General features: G+C 41.4%; 3 protein-coding genes across 11 annotated transcripts in view; 1 reads left to right on the forward strand and 2 right to left on the reverse strand.

The window, feature by feature from the left end:
- LOC127356875 (potassium channel subfamily T member 2) overlaps positions 1-7,464 on the reverse strand; it is a 35,998-nt gene extending 28,534 nt beyond the window's left edge. The window contains exon 1 of one of the 2 annotated variants that reach the window (XM_051388933.1): positions 6,980-7,464. In XM_051388933.1, the coding sequence (XP_051244893.1) occupies positions 6,980-7,068 (89 nt within the window). In that variant the 5' untranslated portion in view covers positions 7,069-7,464. The remainder of the gene's footprint in view (positions 1-6,979) is intronic. The other variant, XM_051388934.1, reaches the window with a different exon arrangement.
- A 1,321-nt stretch (positions 7,465-8,785) lies between these two features.
- qtrt1 (queuine tRNA-ribosyltransferase 1) lies at positions 8,786-13,289 on the reverse strand. The gene is given in 10 exon segments (XM_051389419.1): positions 8,786-9,401; positions 10,908-10,992; positions 11,246-11,355; positions 11,479-11,554; positions 11,663-11,801; positions 12,224-12,418; positions 12,531-12,627; positions 12,629-12,670; positions 12,783-12,851; positions 12,964-13,289. Coding segments are annotated over 10 exon segments (1,254 nt in total). The 5' UTR covers positions 13,252-13,289; the 3' UTR covers positions 8,786-9,248.
- A 172-nt stretch (positions 13,290-13,461) lies between these two features.
- Positions 13,462-24,308, forward strand: part of dnm2a (dynamin 2a) — a 30,777-nt gene continuing 19,930 nt past the window's right edge. For 7 of the 8 annotated variants that reach the window (XM_051389417.1, XM_051389413.1, XM_051389410.1 and 4 more), the window contains exons 1-4: positions 13,463-13,944; positions 21,461-21,534; positions 21,730-21,879; positions 23,215-23,418. In XM_051389417.1, coding sequence (XP_051245377.1) covers positions 13,784-13,944; positions 21,461-21,534; positions 21,730-21,879; positions 23,215-23,418 — 589 coding nt within the window. In that variant the 5' untranslated portion in view covers positions 13,463-13,783. Of the gene's footprint in view, positions 13,945-21,460; positions 21,535-21,729; positions 21,880-23,214; positions 23,419-24,308 lie in introns of all 8 variants that reach the window. The other variant, XM_051389418.1, reaches the window with a different exon arrangement.

Below are 24,308 nucleotides of genomic sequence, written 5' to 3' on the forward strand. Positions count from 1 at the left end.
GAGAGAGAAAGAGAAAGAAAGAGAGAGAAAAGGAGAGAGAGCAGACAAAAAGACACAGACAGATGGACAGAAAGACAGAGGGGGACATGCGGAGGAGGATCTTTGAGAGAGAGAGAGAGAGAGAGAGAGAGGGAGAGCTGAACCTTGTTCTCCTGCTGCTTCCACCCATGCCTGTGCTCCATAATGACACAGCACTGGCCATCTAATGACACAGTTGAAGAAACTAAAGAAACCCAAATCTATGCATGCACAACAGCACAGCACTGGCTCATCACAACGGCTGCACACAACGCAGAAATAGTATTCATACCAGTAAAGTAGAAAAAATTTAAAAAAATAAAAATAAACAAGAAATAACATAACCATTCTATCCCCTAAACCTTACACTAAGATCACTGATTTTAAAGTTTATTCTGTTATATTAATGGAAATAAAGCAAAAATGGAAATTCATAGCATGCATTTGGGGAAAAAAATCCATAATAAATATTTTAAAAATGCTGTAAGGAAAGAGAAGGGATGAATCTGAATGCCCCAATTAAAAGAGAAAAATGTATCATAAATATGCAGACAAACTCAGGTCAAGCCAGGTCTATACTGTGCAGTGTAGACCACTGTGATATGGAAATGAGAACAAATGACTGTCCTGGCATTTATTGCACACATTTTACGAAGATGTGCAGATTAAAAAAAGGTAAGCTCAAAAAGGAGACTGATTTCAAAGGGTTTTAAAAAAGCTGTTCCAAAGGCAGACAAAGAAACACAGTAATAATATACACAAACTACAAATAAGGGCAGGAGAAATTCAAAGGAACGACAAGAGGCAAATAAATTGCACATCAGCACGGGGCCGCTCTAACAGCTTAACAGAGGCAAGGTGTTCTCTACTTCATCCAACCAATGGTTGACAGGGCAGCTTGTCCCTGACCCAGATACACAACCATCACACACATTGGAAATGAAAAATGAGAATATATGTACACGTCCCCACTAAAGAAAGAGCCTTTTTATTGTGGTAAAACACACATTTTTCTTTTAACACTGACAATGCACGAGTTCAAGCTGACTCAAGAAGCAGATGAAAAGAATGTCAGATTTTTTTTTTTATTCCACTCACTGCTGCTGCGAAATTGATTTCAACACTTCAATGAAACAAGCAGTACTTCCATAATAACTTAATGATGACTGAGACCTTTAAATAGTCTCTTTCTTTCTCTGTCTTTTCAAATGTGTATAACTAAAATTCAACCAGTCTATCTGGTGACTGGTTTATCTACTGTTTTATTTACCATGCATATGTACATATGTCTACAGCCTCCAACCGTCACTCTCTCTACCCACTAGCCTGGGCAAGCAGGAAAATGACAAGAATCATCATTTACAAGAAATGTGTGATGTATCTCACAGTATATTGACAGTAAGTAAGCGTGTACTGTAGCCTCTACTCAGGACCATTTCCTGAACAACCCCTGAGTTCCCATGCATTCAAACTTTCCATACATCACCAGTGGAAGTGCTCCAGCCATTCCTCCCCCTTATTCACTGACGTAAACCAGCCTCGCCTCATCCTTTCCTGAAACGATCATTCACTATTTATTGTTTAGAGGAGGGAATGCTGACTTATTCCCATAGTCTCTGTTTACCTGAAGGGGGAACAGAACGCAACAAGTTGCTTCAGTTCCTCTGAACTGAAATAATTGAAAAGCACTACTTGGGTCCATAATTTGCTGGCTAAACAAACACCCCATTCATCCCTCTATCGTGAAACAAAGTAAGCCTTAAACTGATGCCCAACTCTATTAAAAGCCATCCAATGACATTCTATCTCCCTGTGCCTTCAGATTACATTAGCCTAAAATGTTCGCAGACTTGATCAAATCAACGCGAGATATCAATCTGTTTCAACGTCACTGCTTTGAGGATGACATGTGCGAGGCAAGAAGAAAGAAACATGAGAGGGATCATCTCTATTGCCTGTCCCTGGTGTCTCTGGGGTTGCTTGGATTTGAAAGGCCTGTGGTGTATAAAGCTAACACAATTTGGGAATAAGGGAGCTGCGATCAGTGGACAACTGTGTTTTGCGATCCCCCACAACAGTGTGGCACAGTAGCTCCCTGCCCCTACTCTGATGCCACGGGGCCCTCCAGCAACATCGAACACCGCTAGAGCCCAGAAGTGCTCAGACACATGCTAGTCAGCCCCATGGCTGTGTTAGTATCCACAGCAGGATGGCTCTTAAGTGTTGACAGTGCTCGTCTAACGGAAAAGCTGGTTAGGGAATTCAATATCTAGCCTATTAAAGCCCAGTGGCAGCAAAAGAAATCTAGAAATAAAAGAACCAAGAGTCTGGACAATGACCAGGGACACACCCTGCACCGACTCTGTTCTCTCAGCCTCGGGCTATTGCTCATCAGTGATAACAATGAAAAAGGATACAGCTTTAACATATATCCAATATGTGTCTGTATCACTTACTATACAGTATACAGCCACAGAATCCAGGGGCTGCTGGAGTACAAAGAATCAAATTTAATAAACTCTGATTGTGTAACCAAACAGAGGTGTATCTCACTTTGCCTTCAGGTAATGTCTTCTCTGTACTTACAACCTTCTCACAAAGAGAGCAGCGGCTAATGTCCTCCGGGCATCATATGCACAATATTCTTTGTAGCAAGATCATACTCAGACTGTGTATGAGCCCTCCATCCTCCCACCATGCTGTCGCATTTGTTTTCAAATGGACCTACTTGAAACCTTTCTTCTTCGCCAATATTAATTAGGATGTTTGTTTTTATAAACTTTTTTTTTTAATAGAAAGGACCATTTGTCAGGCCTGTTGCTTTTGTTTTATTAGCCTATACCACTCCCTAGCCCCATTGACTATGCAGAACCCTCCAATTAATTTCCATTAGGAACTGGGTGTTTTTCAGTTAACTTTACTCTCGTTGTTTACCGGCAGCATCATGTGGCTGTGAGGACATGTGCATGAGTCATAAAAGAAGTTATGAGGTCTGCATGCTCCTTGTCTCTCCCACCTGGCATCAAATCTGATAAAATCACCTTTTCACAGAGTGACTCTTCTCATCATACCAGCCATTTATATTGCTAATATCCTTCCTTTATGCCAGCTCTGGCTCTGCTGACATAATGCATAATACATTCATGATTCTACAATTCTTGACAGAGATAGCTATCAGCTTTCTAAACTGTCTTAAATATATATATATATAAAATAAATAATATGACTGACACTTACAAGAGTTCTGAAAGGCTAACTAAAGGACTCCACCTTTATAGTGAAGTCAAAGCATAGTGAAACTAGTATGAATATTGACAATATTGATGGATCATGCTCTACATTGGCCTTACTACATTAAGGCTTGACTGGAAGAATAAAGGGTGAGGGAGTGGGAGTAGGAGCATGGGGAGAAAGGATCGCAGAGAGTAGACTGATACAGAGATCGAGGGGGAGAAGATGTGGAAGCGACAGCCGATAAGATATTGTTCTAAGGACAAATGGTGCATTTGTATGATAATCGTGGACTCTGAGGAAAGCTCCCACTGAGGCTTTCTATTGTGGAGCGATGGAGACTCTGTTGTGTTTGGTTTCTTGTCTAACAAATAAGAGTGGAGCTGTGATGGGAGTCATTTGTGTGTTTAAAGGCTCTTATGACCATGCTATCAACTCTGAGAAGAATGGTATATTGCGCTGTAATGCTGAAACACAGTAATTGCTGTACTACATTAAGCCAGAAAATTCATTCATCTGAGAATTCTCAAAATGTAAAAAGTCTATTTGACAGCAAAAAAGAGAGAAGATGGGAGGGTTTTGATGAATACCAGAGACAGAAAAACTAGCTTGTTTTTCAAATTTAACCAGGCTATAATAAGATTTACACAAAGTCTACTACTGCTAACATAAACAAATTCCATCCATTTCAGGTCTCGATATCATGTTCATGTTATAGGCAAAAACCAGACTGGCAAAAATCTTGTCATCAGCCTGCAAGAGATCTGTATTTAATTGTTTAGTCATCTGGCATTTCCTCAAAACAGAAGCCTCTGACTCACTGCCAGAAAATATAAATGGTGTTGTTGTAATCAGAACAGTATCGTTCAAATATTCCTTCTTATCCGTCCCTCTGTAAGAGCAGTACATACATTCACTTACTAATTAATCAGACACAGACTTGATTAGAGGTATGGGTTATGGGAACTACACATATAAAGATAATTGGCAGTTGTAACTTTCAGCAGCAAACCCCTTTTCTAATTCTGTCCAAGAAAGAAGGCTTGTTTCAGTCTGTACTGAGAAAACTGAGCCAGATTTAATATCTGTTTGTTCCAATTTGACAAAAATTAGATACGGCCAATGCTGGGCTGTCAAAGACAACGTCTAATATGTTTGCAGTTTTGTACATTTTAGCCAACTACTGTTTTAAGACAAAGAGCAGTTGAAATTAAAGTATCAAATATTTATGATTATGCACTGGAGGGCGAGCGCAACACCCCCTACACACACACACACCAATCACAGAATCGAAGGACACAGGTACACTAGAAAATACAAACACTGGCAGAGGTAGAAAAGGGAGGCACTATAGATAACAGTAATTGTGCAATCAGGAGGATCATAGGAGATCCCTGTGCATGAAATAAATGAGTAAATCAGTTCCCATCTTTAAAACTCTGTGCTGCCTGAAAATTCAACTGAGAGCATTTCAAAAAGGCTACAGCAAAATATATTCCACTGAGCCACAGAAGAGCTCTTGAAAGGGGGAAACATATAGTATTACAGGCACTTCAGTGTTAAATGTTAAAAGGGGGCAACCTATGGACACACACACACACACACACACACACACACACACACACACACACACACACATGCAGCGAGGGGGATGCAAGTTGAGAGGACTGGGAGAAGGCCTGGGTGACAGAAGAGGGATTATAGGGCTCAGTAATGTAGGTTTTCCCAGAGTAGAGTGCGACCATATGTGTCAAGGAGATAAGTTATGCGTTCACAAGTTGACATTTTGATTAGTGAGAGTATTTCAGTGCTGGGACGCCGCCATACTATGTGGAGCTATCTGTGCACCTAGGTGTGGTTCATTGGGGCTGTTACTTCAAGGCTAGATAGATTAACGGACCATGGCAGACAAACTTGGTGTGATTGAGCCCTAATTAAGCCTTCTGTCACTATCAATCACAGCTCTCGCTTTGGTTCTAATCACTCCATTTTATAGTAGCTAATACTCCCAGGGTACTGAGGTCATCTAGAGCCTCTGTCAATCGCTGTCTCTCTCTCTCTCTCTCTCTCTCTCTCTCTCTCAAGTGTCTAGAAGTGGGTATTTGAAATGCATACAGATGCTCACACACAGAGAGAGATATAGCTATAGAGACTGGCACACACAGTTAAACACATCAGAGATACAAAGGACTAAATTTCTATTTTGCCAGATACAAATGCTCATAATTAGGATCTACCTACTGTGTGAAATGGTACGTTGAAAGCTCTGCACAAAATAAATGTAACATACACAGCCCACACAAGTTTAATTTGAACCTCAGTACCCCCTAAACGTGATCGAACCAGGATATCCCTGAACACACTCATCATCATCATGTGTTTAAAGGGTATTACAGCCCATCTGTGACACCGACACACACAATCCTCACTGTCTCAACCTCCAAACAAACCGAATCAATCACAACCACACTGCCTCTATACACCTATTGTGTTTCTACATTCATTAGGTGAAATTATCCCTGCATTTTTCCCCTCGCTTCTTTTGGAGGATGAGGTGCCTGGACTATAAAAACTCATTTTGTTTCTTCAAAGAAACAAGCAGCAAACCCCCTGTCACTGACCCTCTGTAATCAGGTGAGGTCACACTGCACTCTGGTTTGGAAACATTAGTCCTTGGGCAATAGCTGACAAATTACAGAAGGGCTGGAAGAGCCTGGCCAGCGTGAGCAGGCCTGTTTAGGCTACAGCTGAGCAAAATATGGATTCAGGGATCCAGATACACAGTATAATGGTATGATTTAGCACAAAGAAGGACAATGCCAGATGCTTTTTCTATAGATAATTTCAATTGATAATTGATATTGACAGGCTCCTATGGTAGCATGCAGCAGTGACTCTGTAATGAAGCCTGCCAATGGCTGGACTTGGATTGATCTCTTCCTTTCAGTAGCAAGATTCCCCATCTGTCTGATTTAAAACAGCCACAAATGTTCTGGTCCTCGTTTCCACATAGCAACAAGATATACCATGCGTGAAATGGAGGTTATGGTTTTCCATTAGACAGCATAATGAAATAGCCAAATTAAGCAATACATATCATATAGGACGTCAAATCTACTGACCTGCAAATAGAGTGTAAGCAAAGGTTAATTGCCAGTTACTGAGAGCACCCACTTGAAATAGCCTTCCCAGGTGGCAGACGTTCACTGTAAATCTCAGGAATTATTGCATGAGGAAGAAAATAAATAAGGTAAAATACAGTTAGTTTACCTTACTTGGTCGTTCTTCATTTCCTCCCTGGCTGATGTCTCCAAAGGAATTTGTTTGATGTTCCAAATATAGACTACACATAAAATGCGCTTCTTGCATGGCATGAAAATAAATGAAATCAATATTGCTGAATGAATATTTAGTCTCTCATTCTCTTGAGTATGTGAGTATTTTTCTCTTATTAGTATATAGCTTTTGATGGGATAATATTTGATTTGCTGTATTAGCAACAGTCGCCTCTGCGCACACAGGGCAACCAGTGAACCTGTTGCAGCATCCATAACAACAGAGCTCCACAGTTGGCAGTAACATACTCCAATACATTCATACACCTGAGTCAACGAGATCACGGGGAGTAAATGCAAATGCAAAAACAATGAGTACTTCTAAGACAAGGGGACATGATGCGCAACGGTTTCAGTGCGCCGTGCGTAAACGATGCAAGTAGCTACATCCTTACCTGTCGTCGGTCTGCCAGTCCCCGAGCAACAGGTCTCGGAACCGGTACCGAGGGGGCAGCGGGAGCACCTCCTTCTCCAGTTCGACCATGGTCCTCCTCCTCCTCAGAACCCAGATACAGAGACAGATATCACCGCAAATCGCACCTCCACACCGAGGAGGTAGACCCCCAAAAACCAACTCCGTTCCTCTTCCCTCTGCTATTCAAAACGTAGATTAATAACGAACACATTGATACACCTCATGGCATCGTCTTCGACCTCCCTCCTTAAAAAAAGAAAAATCAACTTATTTCGTTTTCTGGCGCCCGTCACAACGCAGCTCTACTTTTCTTCCCGCCGAGGCAACAGGTCGAGGATGTTCATCCGTCGGTGCGTAGGGGAGGCTCCACTTTTACTGTGACAGCTGGAGAGCAACTGGTTGCCTCTCTCAACACCAGCATCCTCCCTGCCTGAGCTACGCATGGACGCACTGGCTGCAAATGTGAAACCAACCGATGGGGACTACTGTACTGTAGCTGCGACTTTTCATTCCAGGATTTTAAAAAAAAAAAGAGAAAAAGAAGAAGTAACAATTAGAAAAACAATACTGACAAAAAAAAAAAAAAAAAAAAAATGACATATATATAAATACGATACAATAAGCGGCCTCCATCAACATCGCGCTGCAGTGATAAACAGCGTTTACGTGTATTTATTATTCCTGCATGGACAGCAATAGTTTTTCTTATGTTGACTGGGCTTTTATTAAATATCACGGGGTTGTAGATCTTTATAGAGTGCGTTTATGTTGGGAATTGTCCTGCTGAATTATACATGAGAACACATCAAATTTATTTAGTGCTTAAGCTTGCCAACTGAGCTCAGTGTTGTTGCTCCCTCATCCCAAATATAATCAAAACACACAGTCGAATTGGGAAATATCCTAGAAAAACACTACTCCTCACAAAAAAGAACCAAAATCTTGTAATATATTTAAAATATATATTTAAATCGTCACATTGTGTGGGCTATTATAATATACAAATACAATTATCATAGCATAATTCCCCCATGAATATTTTAGTCGGCCCTTATTGTAACCAATTAATAAACACTTGTAATTAAGGCTGTAAGCACTTCTGTACTACTCTTATTATGCACCAAACCCACCATTTGCATTGTAGTACTATACACTGCTGTGCCAGACATTTGTTTGCCTGCCACTCATTAGATGTCACAGGTTTAATCTCGTAGAGCCTTTGGTCATAACAGAAGCAGTAATGAAATTCAAATGCGGTGCTCAAGAGGACTGTTGACACAAAGCCACAGACAACAGGTGTTATTCAAATTAACTTCCAGAAGATTAATATTAATCACCCACAATCAAGGCTTGACAAACCAGCACCTCTGCAAGCTCCAAACAAAACCTTCCCTCAGAGGGTCAACGAGAATTATTGCCTATTAAACTGATGGGAAAATGAAGAATAACAATGGATAAGAATGATTTGATACTATTTAGATGGATGTTGAAGCTGAAGCTTTAGTGTAAATCATTTCTAAATCAGTGTTTTTTGTGCTCTCCTACATTTCAGCTCATTTGCCTAATCTTACTGTAATCATGTTTTATTTTTACTTAAAGACAGTTGAGCTGCGGTTTACTCTATAAGGAAACTTACTTACTACAGCATATCATTCAGTTTTACAGTCAGACTTGGCTCTGGTCTTGTCTTTTTTGCCCTCTGGTGGACATCATGGCACAAGCACACAGTCTGTACTGAGCTTGATTCATTTATCATTCAGACAGTTAGCTGACAACTACTCGTCTCTTGAGATGTGGGTTAAAACACCAGAATGCATACACATTTATTAATTCTGAAATACCTCTGTAATGCACTCAGGCAGAAAAAAAAATAAAACAGGAGGTTGACAAGAAGGCAAAACATTTCATTTCAAGTGGGTGGGCCTAGCTGTGTAGTCATGGTAACAACAAAAAGTGTCTGAGCATATCAGAGGAGATAGTTCATGTGTTTCAAACCTCATTTAAACCCCATTCAGTCTCACATTATCATAATGTGTACTCTGAGGACAATTTGCAGAGGTTGAGTAAAGCAGGTTGTTGCAAAAGAAATTTTCCTCATTGCCAACAAAACTGGCAATGCATATACAAATATAAACAACGAGTAGAAAACAATTATCCATTTATAAAAAAAAGTCATTTAAAAGATATTAAATCTTTCAGTCACTTTTTGACATTTATCCCCATTTTGAGTAAAAGCTGCCTTCCAGGTTCTACTCCAGAGTGATGTTGACGGAGGCCAGAGCGTCCACAGCCCAGCCGGGGTACTGGTCACGAGAGGGAAACATTCGCTTCATGAACGTCCGTATAAAGTCAGGGAAGCGGCCTTCCACAATGCTCTCTCTCACAGAGCGCATCAGGGTGAGCTGCAAAGAGAAATGTTTTATGAATTGGAGAAAAGTAATGTGATTATCTCTACAGCGCTGTGTCAACGCTGGATATTGATCTGCAGAGGAAAAGCATCTTCTCCTCTGCATTTTAGAGTGTATGGATCAGCCGCAGGTCAGCAACCTCAGAGTATACAGGAATATGCTACTATTTACCATGTAGGGTAACATGTAAATGTTTCATTAAATACTTGTCCTCGCATTTCACTTTGGATCAAAGTGGTAGAGTGACAGGCCGACAGGCCAACAGGCCAACCAACAGGCCATCCCCTAGAGCCACACTGCTAGTGTGGCTTCAGTAGCAAAACAGAAAAAAGAAATCCCACCAAGAAATGAATATGTTGCATAATCAGACGTTTGTTATGCTCTCTTAAATATGAACATTATGTTTTGGGACCCGTCTGTCACAAGAAGACACTCTACATTGTTTTGATAATGCCAGAGCAGCAGAGCAAGTTTGTGGCACTTTGATGTAGAAATAGTAGTGAAGGATGAAATGATTGTGCCCGAGGCGACATATAGTCTGAATCCTGTCACATACATTTGCGAGTTCAATAACTTTTGTCAGAGCAATTAGACTTTGAAACACATTAAACTCGTGACTCGGGTTGATATCTCTCAGCGGCAGGACTGCAGATACAGGAAACTAATATACTGACAAAACACACTGAAATGGGTTGATAGTACATCCTAGTTTTTAATATCTCTGTCTGGTATTAGGTGGTGTCTGGTATAGACACTGGACTTTAGTAAATAGAAACAACCTGACAGGATTGTTAAGACAGATGGGAAGATGATCTCTACAGCACAGCAGTGACAAAAACACATCCCCTCCAACCTGAGTTTGAGGTGCCCCCCCCTCCAGGCGACCATATAGAGCCACAAGGGAATACTCCTTGTATCTATCTTCTTATTTCAAAGAGGTAAAAAAAAACAAAAAACTACAGTAAACTTAAATATGAGTGTGTGGACTGTAAACCAAGAGCATGAATGCACTTACTGATCTTTGTTGTGTGTGATGTTTTTAAGTTGAGGACATGTTATTGTTTATATCTTTCTGCCTCGGCCAGTCAATTAAGTTTACTCTATTCGAGTGTGCCTAATATTAACAAAAACCATGTATTGTCGAGCAGGTCAGATCTACTGTTCATGTCTTTGCTCAAATGTTAAATTTTATACCCACACAATTTTATTTGAATTAAACAGAAACAGCACTTTTAGTAGTATTTTTGGGACTCATTCATTCATTTTTTTTCCACCATTGACTGGAATAACAAGGATGGTGGAGGTTAAAATGAGTGTAACAAAATCATTTAATGATGAATGAATGATTCATCTGCTTAAATTACTTCTGGAGACAAGGTTTGAAACTTATTTTCTTGAAGGTGAAGTATTTTGTTAAGTGATGAAATGTTTTTTGTTGTTGTTGTTTAATCTTGAGTAATGATATGATGATAACTGTTCAGAGACATTTCCAATACTGACCTGGTAGGCAATGTTATGGATAGTGATGTGATGCATGGCAGCAGTGTCACTCTTGAACAGAGCATGGAGGTATGCCCGACTGTGTCTGAAACAGAAAACAAGCATATTATTGTTCTCTATTATATTTCCAGTAATATATGTGGTACAAAAATGTGCTTATCCACACACCTCCGACCTCTCACTTACTACACTGTCTGGTCAAAGTAACCATAAGGTAGCTGTATGTGTATTCTTAATGAAAAATGTATTTTAGATTAAAATGTGTACATAAACTTCCCTCCTTTAGACCAAAAACTGACAGCTGGGCTAACAAATCTATATGTTTGCTCCTGACTTACCTCTTGCAGGTGGGACACTGGCAGTCTGGGTCTATGGGCCGGAGGTCCTTGGCATACTGCTTATGTTTTACCTGGAGGGACCCCCAAGGCACCAAGGCAGAGCCAAACCTCTGAGGAAAAAGAAACATGACTGTCAGAAACACAGTCAAACTCAGCTTTTTTATATGGAATTATAACTGCTAAGCAAAAAAGACGATTTTGAAAGTGATGAGAAAGTGATTATAAGTTCTTACTGCAGTGCGGGTGGGGAACACGCAGTCAAACATGTCACATCCCAGAGCTGTACACACCACCAAATCCACAGCGTACCTGCAGCACATGAGGATGATACGCACTCTTAATGTCATTTTAAAAAACCTTAACGCCCTTTGATGCCTCAGTTGTCATGAGATATTCCCAGCACACAAGCAAACATACCCCACACCCATCAGGTATCGAGGCTTTTCTCTTGGCAGATGGTCAGTGCTCAGTGTGACCATCTGCCAGAAGTCGTCCTTTTCCTCTCCTCCACTCAGGCCGCCGATGGCAAAACCGGGAACGTCGCGTTGAGTCATTTCTACAGAAGGGGGATAAGATATCTGAAGCTCTTATCATCAGTGTCTCACTGTCAGACTGTTGACAAGGAGCTACTTTACAGCTAGAGTGGACATTAAAATGTATTGTAATGCGCATTTCCGTTTTCCTTGCCAACATGCAGATTGTTGCCGATATCTTTGCACAATATTAAATCTCTTTAAATCTGACAGCAAATATCTTATATTACTACATTCCTCTTTACACACTGGCACTGTGAACAAGATTGTTACTATCCATTAATGGATAAATAGAGTGGAGAAACATGGCATGTAAACTTTTTAGTCATAGACCATTAAACATGTTCTTATGTTCTATCCCAATATAATCAATCCTCCAGCATGCTTGTCAGTACCAGGGAGAGAGGTAGGAGATCATAGGATCACTACAGAGAAGGTCTTTTACCATCTAGACAGGCTTTGCGCAGCTCTGCATTCAACCCTCCTTGGATGATGGCAAAAAGGTTCTGTTTGTGTGGATTTTTATTGGCTGCTATACAGCGGTCCAGCCAACGAATGGATCTGTGCATCGCCTCCTCCACCCGTGGTCCCGTCACCGTACTGCTGACCACATCGTCCAGCTGCATCATGATGTCTGACCCTGGAAGAACACAGACAAACATGGACACCGTGTCTTTTTAGCCACTGGGAATTGGAGGGGAACGTCCATGTCTTACGTAATACTGATTCAAATTAGTTTATTCCTTACAGACCGAGACTGTTCTGTATGCTGATGGATTTCTCAGGACTTAGGAGGATCTCTTTGCCGTCGTAGGGGGACTTGAACTTTACTCCTTCCTCGGTGACCTCCTGAGAGCTCAACAAGAGACACCATCTGAAACCCACCGCTGTCCTGCAAGCAGAGGAAAGTGAAGCACACGACTTCAGCAACAAAGCTCATCGCCCACCTCTTGTCACCTTATTCTTTCATCTGTGAGTGACTGATTTAGTAAAGCTACACTCACAGTTAAAAGATTCCTCTTCCAGTTCATGAACCCATGCAACCCATTGGCTTTCTCGATTAAATCAGGCCCCTGCAGGTAGAAGAGTTAAAAATGGAAAGACACATTTTTACAAAAGTTGTCAAAGGCCACAATTCAAAGTCAAATGACTCACAATAAAAGCTATTATTGTACTATCTCCTACCGGTCTCATGCCCAGGTGGTACGTGTTTCCAAGACAAATCTGACATCCAAGACCCTCCAGCTGATCCACGGTGATTCCCTTCAGAGTGCCCTGGGTACCCACGGGCATGAAGACCGGGGTGCTCACGGCGCAGTGTGGCAGTATTAGATCACAAGCTCTTGCTTTGGTCACCGGGCATTGAGCAACGATGCGCAGAGTGAGGGGGGAAGCTGCAGACAGAGCTCTCTTTAGGGACATATTGTTACTTGAAGTATTTACATCAGCTCCACACTCTATGGTGGCAGCCATGTTGCAGTGAACATGTGACACGTAGCGGCTGCAATTGACAAGCGAGTTGAGCAATCAGAGCAGAGCGATTTGTTTAGAGTGGCAAACACGCCTTTTAGAGCAGCCAATCAGAACGCTCGCTTGACGGAGGAGCAGCGAAATTGACCAATGAGCGACTTGGTTTCGCAGACAAGAGGCGGGTCTTCACTCACCGGTTTCGATCGGATGTCGTCTATCCTGACCGGATGGTGTTTGTGTAGAGGAAGTTTTGTTTTGCGAGTTTGTCCGTCCGTTTTCGACTGACTGAGTATTTAGTTAATGCGCTTAAAAGAACACGAAATGATATTAGTGTGAACTGCATTACCGGCAACCGCTCAAGTGTTCAAGGGGAGAATAAAAAGCCCGAGCTGTTTTGAAAGCGGCGGAAACTCAACACTTTCAGAGTAACCCGAGAGCACCTTGCCTGCTAAGCTAACGTTACCCATATAGTTAGCGCGGCTAACGTTAGCCTCTGGTCCGTTGTGTGGAAGGGGCTCTCCGAGCTAACGAAGCCATGGGGAACCGGGGCATGGAAGACCTGATTCCCCTCATCAACAAGCTTCAAGACGCGTTCAGCACCATTGGCCAGAGTTGCAATTTAGACCTTCCTCAGATCGCTGTGGTCGGCGGGCAGAGCGCTGGAAAAAGCTCAGTCTTGGAAAATTTTGTTGGCAGGTGAGTGACTGTGGTTGATTTTAAGTTTAACCAAGGCGGTGATTTCATGGTTTAAATAGTGTCTTGCGCGGTCTGACTTTGTGAAACTGTGTTTTGATTGTCCAGCAGGGCTGCGATACGTTAGTGCCAGTGCGTAACGTCAATATGGAGTTACGCACTTGTCGTAAAACCTGCCTTGTGTGAAGCGAAAGGTTCAAAAACTTGACGTAGATACGCCCTTTACGTGCAAACCAGTGGGTCTAAAATATATATATATATATATATATATATGTTTGTTTGAGCTCAAGTGTAGGAATTCCTTCAAACGACGAGGGATACAAAAGTCAGACAGCATGTCTCTTTACTCCTGTATGTTCTCTGATCATTTCCAATACTTTGCACAGTATTTATGCCTCCTAGGGCTGTCAGTAAATATTTTTTATAACCGGTTCCTTTTTTATAACCTGACATTTTCAACATGTCAAACTAAGACCGTTATAAAAATTACCTCAGATAAGGATTGTGTCTCATTGTGGTACTTTTATTATAGTGCACATGATTTTGTCCTCAGTTCTGAATGGGGACTTTGCCCTTTGTTTCCATTTATATTTCCATGCCACACCCAGAATATCCTACAGGATATGCATTTACCAGTAATTGTTGATTTGGTCCGTAGCTCACAGCTGTTGATTGGAGTTGTATTGGGTCAAATAAGAGTTTGTTGTTAGTTTATCCTTTCATATGAGGGAGTAAACATTTTATCAGGAAGAGAAGTAGACGCAGAGCAAGCCACCTAATCTCTGTAGGGATGTTTTTGCAGTGCGTTTTATATAATGCATTGCGTTTGACCTCAAAGCAGCCTTTTGCAGAAATGTGTCAAACAACACAAGTTAACATCTGTAGCAGACATAACTTCCCATGCCATCTTCCTCTTTTGTTACTGTTTCTGGCAAAACTGTAGAACTTAAGGAAATAGACTTGATGTTTCTTCATTCGCCGTGGTGTGAATGTCGAGCTACGGTGCTCCTCAACCGGCTGGTCCTGTTGTCCTCTACCACATCAGCAGTGAGATCGGCCTGCAGATAATAAAAAAATCAAAACAAGCTCGCTCCAAAGCAGCTTGTTTAGCAGGTTTCCACCCCATTGAAAGGCACTCGGTGTGTGCGTAACCCAACCCACACAGGGATCACACAATAACACGCAGGCCAGCCAGCCAGAGAAGAGGAAGTACATTGCCTATTAAGATGGCATGCAGACAGGCCTTTGGTTATAAACACACTGGCGAGAGTATGTCGTAACTGCTCTCAGGCAAGAACACACAGGCAGATTAGACTACCACTCGGTGCACATTAATTCAGATGAGTGGGACTTTGCACTGTGAGAGCACTTGACATACATCAGCTGTAATTAACATGAGACATTTCATGGTGACCTCAATTTCACTGTGTGTGTAGGCCTTTCACTTTCCGCCAGTTCATTGGACTTACATGAACCAATGTGCTGAGAAGTTACACAAGCACTTTGCAGATATGCTATAGCATATGTAGTAAATGTTCATCCTTTTATGAAGTATGTGAGTGGAGCACTTGCAGTGTTTATTATCTTTTGATTAAAAAGATAAAAAAGTGCAGCAGCAGCTACTCAGTTTTTGTTTCGCAGTTGAACTTTAAAGCCAACAAAGCGGAACAAGTAGAAGTCAAACTAGAGGCTACAAGGTCCATTCTTACTTCAGCCGGTAAGCATTTGGGAGGTGCTGCATATCACTATAGCAACAGGCGCACTTACGTTGAGGTGACTCACTGTTGATCAGAGGACTTGTTTGTGCTCAGGAGCGGCCAACACATGAACCCAAAACCATATTTTTCAGTCATCTAGTGCACAAAACTATGAGTTTATTAGTTTTTGCTAATAAATTCTCTGTGGTGACAACAGATTTGAACTATGAGTACAAAGCTACTGTCGGTAGTGGTTTCTCAATGGTTTTCCCAGTGGCCTTTTCTTTGGTAAGGTGCATGTTGTGTGTGAAAGGCCGGCTTTATTCTGTGCCCCAAGGTATAGAAATATTCCCCCTTTGCCTTTCTCTGGCACCAAAAACAAACAGAGTCCCTTATTTTGTGGGAAAGACTCATTTCAGACCATAGACTGTATGATTTAGACACAGAGGGTTAATGCTCCTCCTTTTCTTTCTCCCGCCTGAACTCCATGCGGATGTTATGATCAAGCGACTTAACTCACTGCTTCACTCGGGCAAACTGGGAAATGTTCTCCCTCATAATATGCATGTCTGTCATTGCTCAGTTCCTGCTTTACATTTACTGGTTCCAGTGGTGAGGGAAAGTAGGGCTAGATCTAGTGTTTGCTGTGTCTCAGTTTCATTTTCAGCTCGGGTGGTCAGATGGGATTGAGAATCTCGCTGTGCTCTGTTGACCCATGTTGTCAATGTGATTTTGGCCTCTGTTCCCTCCAGGTTTGTTGCTGGAGACCAGAACACATTGGCTGACTAGTCCACTCTGCATCCTTTGCTCGATAGAAGCTAATCAAATCACTGTGGCTCAACAGCCTCACATATATGTGAATGTTTCTGTCTTTTGGTGTGTGTGTGTGTGTGTGTGTGTGTGTGTGTGTGTGTGTGTGTGTGTGTGTGTGTGTGTGTGTCTTTGTTTAGATATCCATCACAGCCACCTAATGAGGGACCTTAAGTATTTCTGACACATTGGACAAACTCTAAACACTACATACACACTAAAATCATCCGTGCTTTATGCTAACAAGCATTCAAGACCTAAAAGACCTTTTTCAGGACCAATGCAGATGTAACTCATTATAATAAAAATGGCTGCATTCCATTCAGATGTGTCAGTGCCACGGCCCTGATGTAGTTCATGCAGCTTCACTGGCATTTATACGTTTTGCTGTTTGTTAATTCAAAAAAGCTCACTGTGAAAATGGTATGGGATGGACATCTTCATCACATACCTGTCTCCACCAGCTGTTATGTGTATATCGTAGGGCTTGTTAGAATCTCCAGACCGGTCTCCTCTTGATAAACTGCAGTGTTTCCTCTAGGATTTTTTTTAGCAGTGGGGGCAGACCCGTCCGAACGCCCCCCCCACACACACTTCGCTGCAACACAAACAAATATATCTACCGTTTTAATGTTTCCAGATGTTTGATATCAGGACGTTGAGCTGAGAACTGACAGTGTTAATTAAGTGTTAAGTGTTAATTAAAACAGACCCACCGTGGTGACGTTTTTGGTGGAGCTGTTAGTTTAATAGTTGACTTGGAAGAAAGCGAACGTTTTGACAATAAGCTACATCAACACAACAGTATGTGGAGATAAACTGGACAGCCCCAATAACCTCTGAATAGTTCTACTTGTTGTTAAATTGCAATGTGAGCGGCAGCCAACGGGGGTGCATTATGTCGGCAGGATCATTTAAAAGGCAACCGCTACTACATTGTGCGTCTGCCCCATTTCTGATACCGTGGCGGCAGAAATTGAACAATGGTGGGCCGCCGCTCCAAAATCAACATAGAGGAAATACTGAACTGTTTAAATGACACCAACAGCTGCTCAGAAAACAAACAACAAAGCCATCACAAGTATAAAACAAGATATAAAAAAAATCTTACAACTAACTTGATTTTTAGTAAACGTGTGGCTTTGTGCTGAATTACATTTAGCTTAACTTTTCAGTGTTGTTTTACTGTATTTGTCTACAGTTTAATGCATGCGTCATTGGATCATAATGAACTCTCAGTTTAGAGATGGTGATCAGACAGTGTCTCCGTTTTTGGCTGTGCTGTGTTGTGATGTCATTGTCCCAGTGAGGGGTTAAGACATCATATCTAGCACCGCAAGCTGGCCTGGGTGGTGGTTGTTATCAGATCTGTGGCGAGAAGTCTACTAACAAACCAGCAGCAAGTGTGAAACAGTAGTCCTTGGTCTAAAGCTGTACTACATCTTAATTAAAAACAGTTGGCCCTCAATAAAGACTATCAGCCTTGCTCTAATTCAGTGGCACCTTTACCAAAATATGACCATGTTACTATCATTAGAATTTGAGTGTTGGCGTTAAATGCATTGCTTCCGTCTCGACTTGTTGCGGCAGACTTACTCCAGAATAGTGGCTAAAAGAATTTGCACAGAAATGTCCACCAGTCTGGATGCCTGTGTGTAGCACAGTGGACATCCCTGTGAGGAAGAAGTACAGACAGCCAAGTGACAGAGAGCGGAGGGATTTTCCGCTAAGCAGATGGATTCTGCTAAATGCCTGACGAGGCTTTGCTGCCTAGTGATGCATCTTGGTACCCACAGTGACAGACTGTAGTGCGGGAATGCGGGTAGCCATAATTATATGTTCATTGCCACACCAGAGACCCACGGGATAAGTCCCATCAGACCACAAACACATTTTTGTATACTACACCCTCCCGTGAGAGCGCGCTATGACCTCAGAGCTTCACATGCTGGTTTTTCATGTTTGAAAACGAGCACCGCCGGGTCTCTGTAGACTCGAGGAAAAGGAGGATCAGCTGAGGGCTATGGCTCCTCAGAGTTGCTCTGCCAGTTTGTAAGAGGCAGAGGCTGTCGGGCAGGCAGGGGGGAGGGGAGTTGGCGCTCCCGTTCACTCCCTGCCCTACTCTCTCTTTTGCTTTCCCTGATAGAGGGAGGGAGGTTCACAGACTGATGCTCTTTGCTTGGCCATCCATAATGCATGACTTGATACACAATCTGCTCAGCTTCGTCTATCATTTACAGCGCATCAATAATGTAATCATGGCCTCTTGCTTCTTTTCAGTATGTCACTGCTGTTTATCCAGTTCTATCTATGAAGACTGACTGGTTCAATTCTGTTCTTACGTTATATCTTCTCTTCTCTGCATGTGTTTTAAACTTTATTGGCACTTTATCTTATTGCTGTACGACTTTAACCAGTGACCACTTGTTGAGTGAATGAGGTGGCATTTTCTGAAAATCCAGTGAGAGTTGCCTGTAACTCTTCTTTATCCCCAACTCCCTCTCTCCCTTGCTCCCATTCCTCATCCAGGGCTTTCTATACTGTCGACCGTGTGGACAAATGCTTGCATGCTTCACATTATGTGCATGACACAGCACCAGTGCTGAACCACAGACCTGTGGATTTCTGCTGATGTAAGGAACATCCAGAATGTTCCCCACTGTTTCACCACAGGACTACAGTCTAGGAATAACAGGCAGTATGTAGTATGGCAGCTCCTCTCTTTTCTCCTGTCCTGTGGCTGACACATTGCTTCCAGTCTACAGTCAGCAGGCAGCCTAAGCACAGCCATAGTCCCCTCAGGCCTGTAGGTCTGGCAGTAGGGTGGAATGAGAGAATATGGGTTAGTGACATGCTCTGCTCAGCTATGATTGTTCCAGGACTGAAGCTGGTGATTGCCACCAGATGTTTTATGTTTGCGTCAGAGAGGCCTGCAGAATTGGGAGGGGAGTCCAGAAGACTGGGTGGAGGAGCCATATCTGAGGGCTGACTAAGCAATTTGCATGTGGTTAAAAATTTGTCAGGTACCCTGTCACTTTAAGGGGAACAAACAAGCCGACTGAGAGAGTTCTCATTGTTTCCTCTAGGCTGGTGTCTCAATAATGCACGGTTGCACCAATAGCATTTGCCGTTGTTTGTTTAATGTCATCTCATGCTTCAAGCAATGCACGACATGGTGCAGTAAAGTTGCAAGATGAAGTTTGTTGTTGAGTATGTGCGCATAGCACAATGTCAGGTTTCAGGCCTGAGGCTTGTGTGGTTAAGGCGTTATCTCTTGTATTGACACAGTCTGGGCTCAAACTAAAGCTAACAGTGGCCAGCTGAAACCATGGGCCTTGCCTGTCCTTTAAGTAGGGAGTTAGAAAATCGAGCAGACGTCTTTTGAGGTCCAGTGTGTAGGATTTAGTGGCACCTAGCAGTGTAGGTGCAGCACTCCCTCGCTACAACTTCCCCTTCCAAGCCCGAAGGAGAAACTATGGGCTCCCAGGTTATACACTGCTTTTGTGTGAAAATAATTTATGTCCACATTAGTGTTTCATTCATTTTTATAGAAACCTCTGTCCACAGTAAAGTGTCTGAACAACTGGCTAAATCTCCTTTGTCAAACACAAAACTGCACAGCTAACATCTGATAAGGAGTGGGACTGACAGCCCAGCTAACCAAATCATAATTTCATGGTTAGGTTCATGTGGTCTGGCAAAATCAACATAAATACAGGTCAGTGATGGTGACAGCTATATTGACATTAAAATGCATGATTACAGAACAAATTGCAGAACAGAAATTTGCCTTCTTAACTTTGTACACAACCTCTTCCTGTGACCAGGTTATAAACACAGCCGGTTGTTAGGCAGAGTGACAGCCTGTTACATTTGCATTCAATGTTCTTCTGCTCTCTGTGGTCACCTGTAGTGTGTTTTTAATGCAGCAACATTCACAATAGAGTTGTTTCTTTTGTCAGACAGCTAAACAAGTATGAGATGGTTATTTGTTATTTAATTGCATAAACACGATGTCATCTGAAAAAATCTACATAAATCCATGTTAATGACAACAGCTCTGCTGTGTATTCAGATGCTCATTTAAAATTAATGATCACAGAGAAAGTAAGAGGCGACTAACTGGTTGTCTCCTTAAGTTGCATGGCACGGTGGCACACAACTCCGCTCCGTTTTGGGTTGCTCAGTTTACCCCATCAACACTCAAACACCGGAGCCAGCATTTTAAGATTTACACACTCTGGAGGACGTTTGGAAAAAACTCAGGTTTGGGGCAAGAAAAGGCCGATTTAGTCTGGAAATTATACTTTCAGATGTTTAAGTAGCTCAATGTGGAAGTACTCGGAGTCTATGGTGTGGTAGTTTTATTTGAGAAATTACATCAATATTAGTGTCCTTTGAATATGGGCCATTTAGTGGTTAATCAAAAAAAATATTCATATCGTAGTTATATCTCCATTGGTGCTGTCATAGTGTCCTAGAAATTATTCCATCATTCATCCTCCGCAGTGCAACTCTAGGATTTGTCTGTTGATGACATTATCATTACAGTCTGTTTAGTTCAGGATAATGAGAGACTTGTTTAAATTCATAAATTAAAAGTGAAATGAAGTGTAGAATACTGTAGATAATAACATCTATTAATTGTATTTTAGGGTGGATTTTCGCCAGAACAGCAAGAGTGGGTGTGCATGAATTGATCTTTAAAGCTCTAACGATGACAGAAAATGACTCTGTCACATTTGATTTGTTCTGAGACAAGTTGGAGGCGTGAAATTCCCCTGTGCCCATCAATTTACCAGAGGCCACGCTCCGAGGAAATGGACATTGAGTGTAATGAATAATTGAACATTCTCGCTCTCTCTGTGTCTCTCTGCTGCTTTGTCTTTTTCTGTTTACCCAACATGTCCCTTTATTGTTGTTTTTGATTTACGTCCTTTTCATCCCTTTTACTCTGTACAATATTGGTGCTGATTTTTCTTCCTCTCCCTCTGTCTGTGTCTCTCACCCAGGGACTTTCTTCCACGTGGATCAGGCATTGTTACCCGTAGACCTCTCATTTTGCAACTGGTCAACAATAAAGCAGGTGAGTGTATCAGCCGTGTGCACAGCCACATCCCTGTCTCCTTTTATCACTGCTCTGCATATGGCCTCTCGGTCACAGTGCCTCAAGCTCAGTACACTGTCTGCTATTTGCTACTTTCATCTATTGAATTTAATTTTCTCCTTTTCTCTCTCCCCCTGCTCTTTGTTTTTCTTTGTCCCTTTCTCTACCACCTAGAATATGCTGAATTCCTGCACTGCAAAGGGAAGAAGTTTGTGGATTTTGATGAAGTGCGGTCGGAAATCGAGGCAGAGACTGACAGGATAACAGGGTCCAACAAAGGCATCTCTCCCGTTCCAATTAACCTGAGGGTCTACTCCCCACACGGTAAAGGACACAAGTCTCATAAAACCCACATACATACAACACTTTGTGCTCTTTTGGCTTATGTAAAGTAAATCTGAATTTTATATGACAAGATATATCGTGAGACAATATTATTTTTTCAACCATCAGATTACTGATATCACAGAATAAATAGTATCTTAGTATTCTTATAATACCTGGTTGTAATATATCACACTATATATCATCCTATTGCTTACACCATGATAAAAGATTTTCTCCATATTGCTGGAGTTGTTTTCTGTGCTACTGACATCTGCCCCTTGCTGTTAACAATTACACTACTCACAAAAAGTTAGGGATATTTGGCTTTCGGATTAAATTTCAGAATGTACATAAAATGCACTATAACCTTTCCAGGTGATCTTAATTTGAACTTCTCTACTTAAATGCCCTACTTTCATGATATAATATCACTGTAGCATCAACTTTTTACATTTTCATTAAATTTCACCCGAAGGTGGAATATCCCTAACTTTTTGTGAGTAGTGTACTTTTCCAGAGAGCATTGTAAGATATCAGGAAAAAAATAGATTGGTTTGTTTTTGGTAAAACACTTAAAAGCTAAGTCACATTTGTGATGTTCTAAATGTGTTTTTTTACTCCATCAATAAATGGCTATCACAAACATCTATCTATCTCCTTGTGGGAGCTGTCACAGGGTATTCACTGTCAAATTGGACTTTTTCATCATTATTTCTTTCAGTAAATTTAACACTTGTAAGTAAAAAAAACCTCAGAGGGTGTTTATTTTTTATGACGTAAAAAACAAACTAGACTGCTTACTCAAGATCAAAGATTAAAAATACTACTACCACACACACCCTTTAACATGTTAAATTGAGGCAGATAGTGTAGATGTTTTATGAGAGGGGAGGAAAATTAAGTTGACAAACGCATTAAAAATACCAGAACCGTATTTATCTTTAAAATGTCATATAAAAGAACATATTAACAACACTGTGAATATTCAGTGTGTTTCCTCAACACAGTGATTGCCCTTTCATCGAGAATGCCCTTGATTCATTAAACATTTATTTGTGTTACACCCATCACAATCTGGTTTTCCATTCAAATGCTTCATGCAAGTTAATTATGTGTCAAATTAAACTAGATACACTGCTTTGTTAAAAAAAAAAAAAAAAAAAAAGTTATAGAATCACATGACTTGATTGAATGATGATATATTGTTAAGATATCTGTAGGCTAGTTTGTTATTACCACATACTGAAGCCTGATTATTTTATTCAACTCAGCCGATGGAAAAAACAATCTCATTTGCATTTTTCATTTTTATGACTTCTGTCCGTGACTTAGTGCTGAACCTGACCCTGATCGACCTTCCGGGAATGACTAAGGTTGCCGTGGGAGACCAGCCCATAGACATCGAGCACCAGATCAGGGATATGCTGATGCAGTTCATCACTAAGGAGAGCTGTCTGATCCTGGCTGTCACCCCTGCAAACACTGACCTGGCCAATTCTGACGCTCTGAAGATCGCCAAGGAGGTGGACCCACAAGGTGAGCATGCAGCTTTCTAGTTCAGAGGTCAAAGAGAAGGCCTGCGAACATAATGTAACACTCTTCTACTATCCCGTGAAACATTAAAATCACATTAGACTTAGAGTCTTATGATATTCATTGCCCCTCATTTAATCTTCTACTGCTTAGGGATGGGCCTAAAAGGAATACTCCTGTTAAAACATGAGTATCTCTTTTTACTCTATTGGCAATGTAAGGGAACATAGCTTAAGAAAGAAAGACGTATTAAAAATGTGTTAATTGGAGTCACCTGCCTCATAATGTAGGTTAATAAACATATGTTACCTTATTCTTTGTCAGAGTTATACAACATACATACACCCTAACAGCATCTATCAAGTATGTTGACATATAGTAGCCACAGTCACACATAGCGGTGAGCACCGTGGAGCAGAATGCTTTTGTATAACAACAATGCCAGCTGAGCTTTCTTTCTCCAAATTAGGTCCAATAATATTTCCTTTAGATGGAAAAATAACAGCCAGGATTCATCCAGGTTGGCAGTAGAAGTAGAGCTTTATTCCTTTTGCAGAAAAACAAAACCCGAGTCATCCATGGGCAGACTGAATTTTCATGTCAGAACATCTCCTTTTATACTCTTCAGGGTTATACAACATTGTCATAGGTCCTGCCCTCTTCTCAACTTTTGCTAACCCATAAGTGCCCCTAGTGACTCTAATTCTAATATTCTGTGTGATTAAAAACGTAGTGCTTACAACATAATTTCCAGCATTTTGTGTGATTACTTGATTTCCAGCCTATAATATTCACCAACATGCATCAAATTTTATACTACACCACCCTACTAGTCTGGTGTAACATATGCTTACGCAGGCATACACTTAGTTGCTATAGCCCACTCTGTCGCT

This window comes from Dicentrarchus labrax, unplaced genomic scaffold, assembly GCF_905237075.1.
Source record: "Dicentrarchus labrax unplaced genomic scaffold, dlabrax2021, whole genome shotgun sequence".
NCBI classification, from domain to species: domain Eukaryota; kingdom Metazoa; phylum Chordata; class Actinopteri; family Moronidae; genus Dicentrarchus; species Dicentrarchus labrax.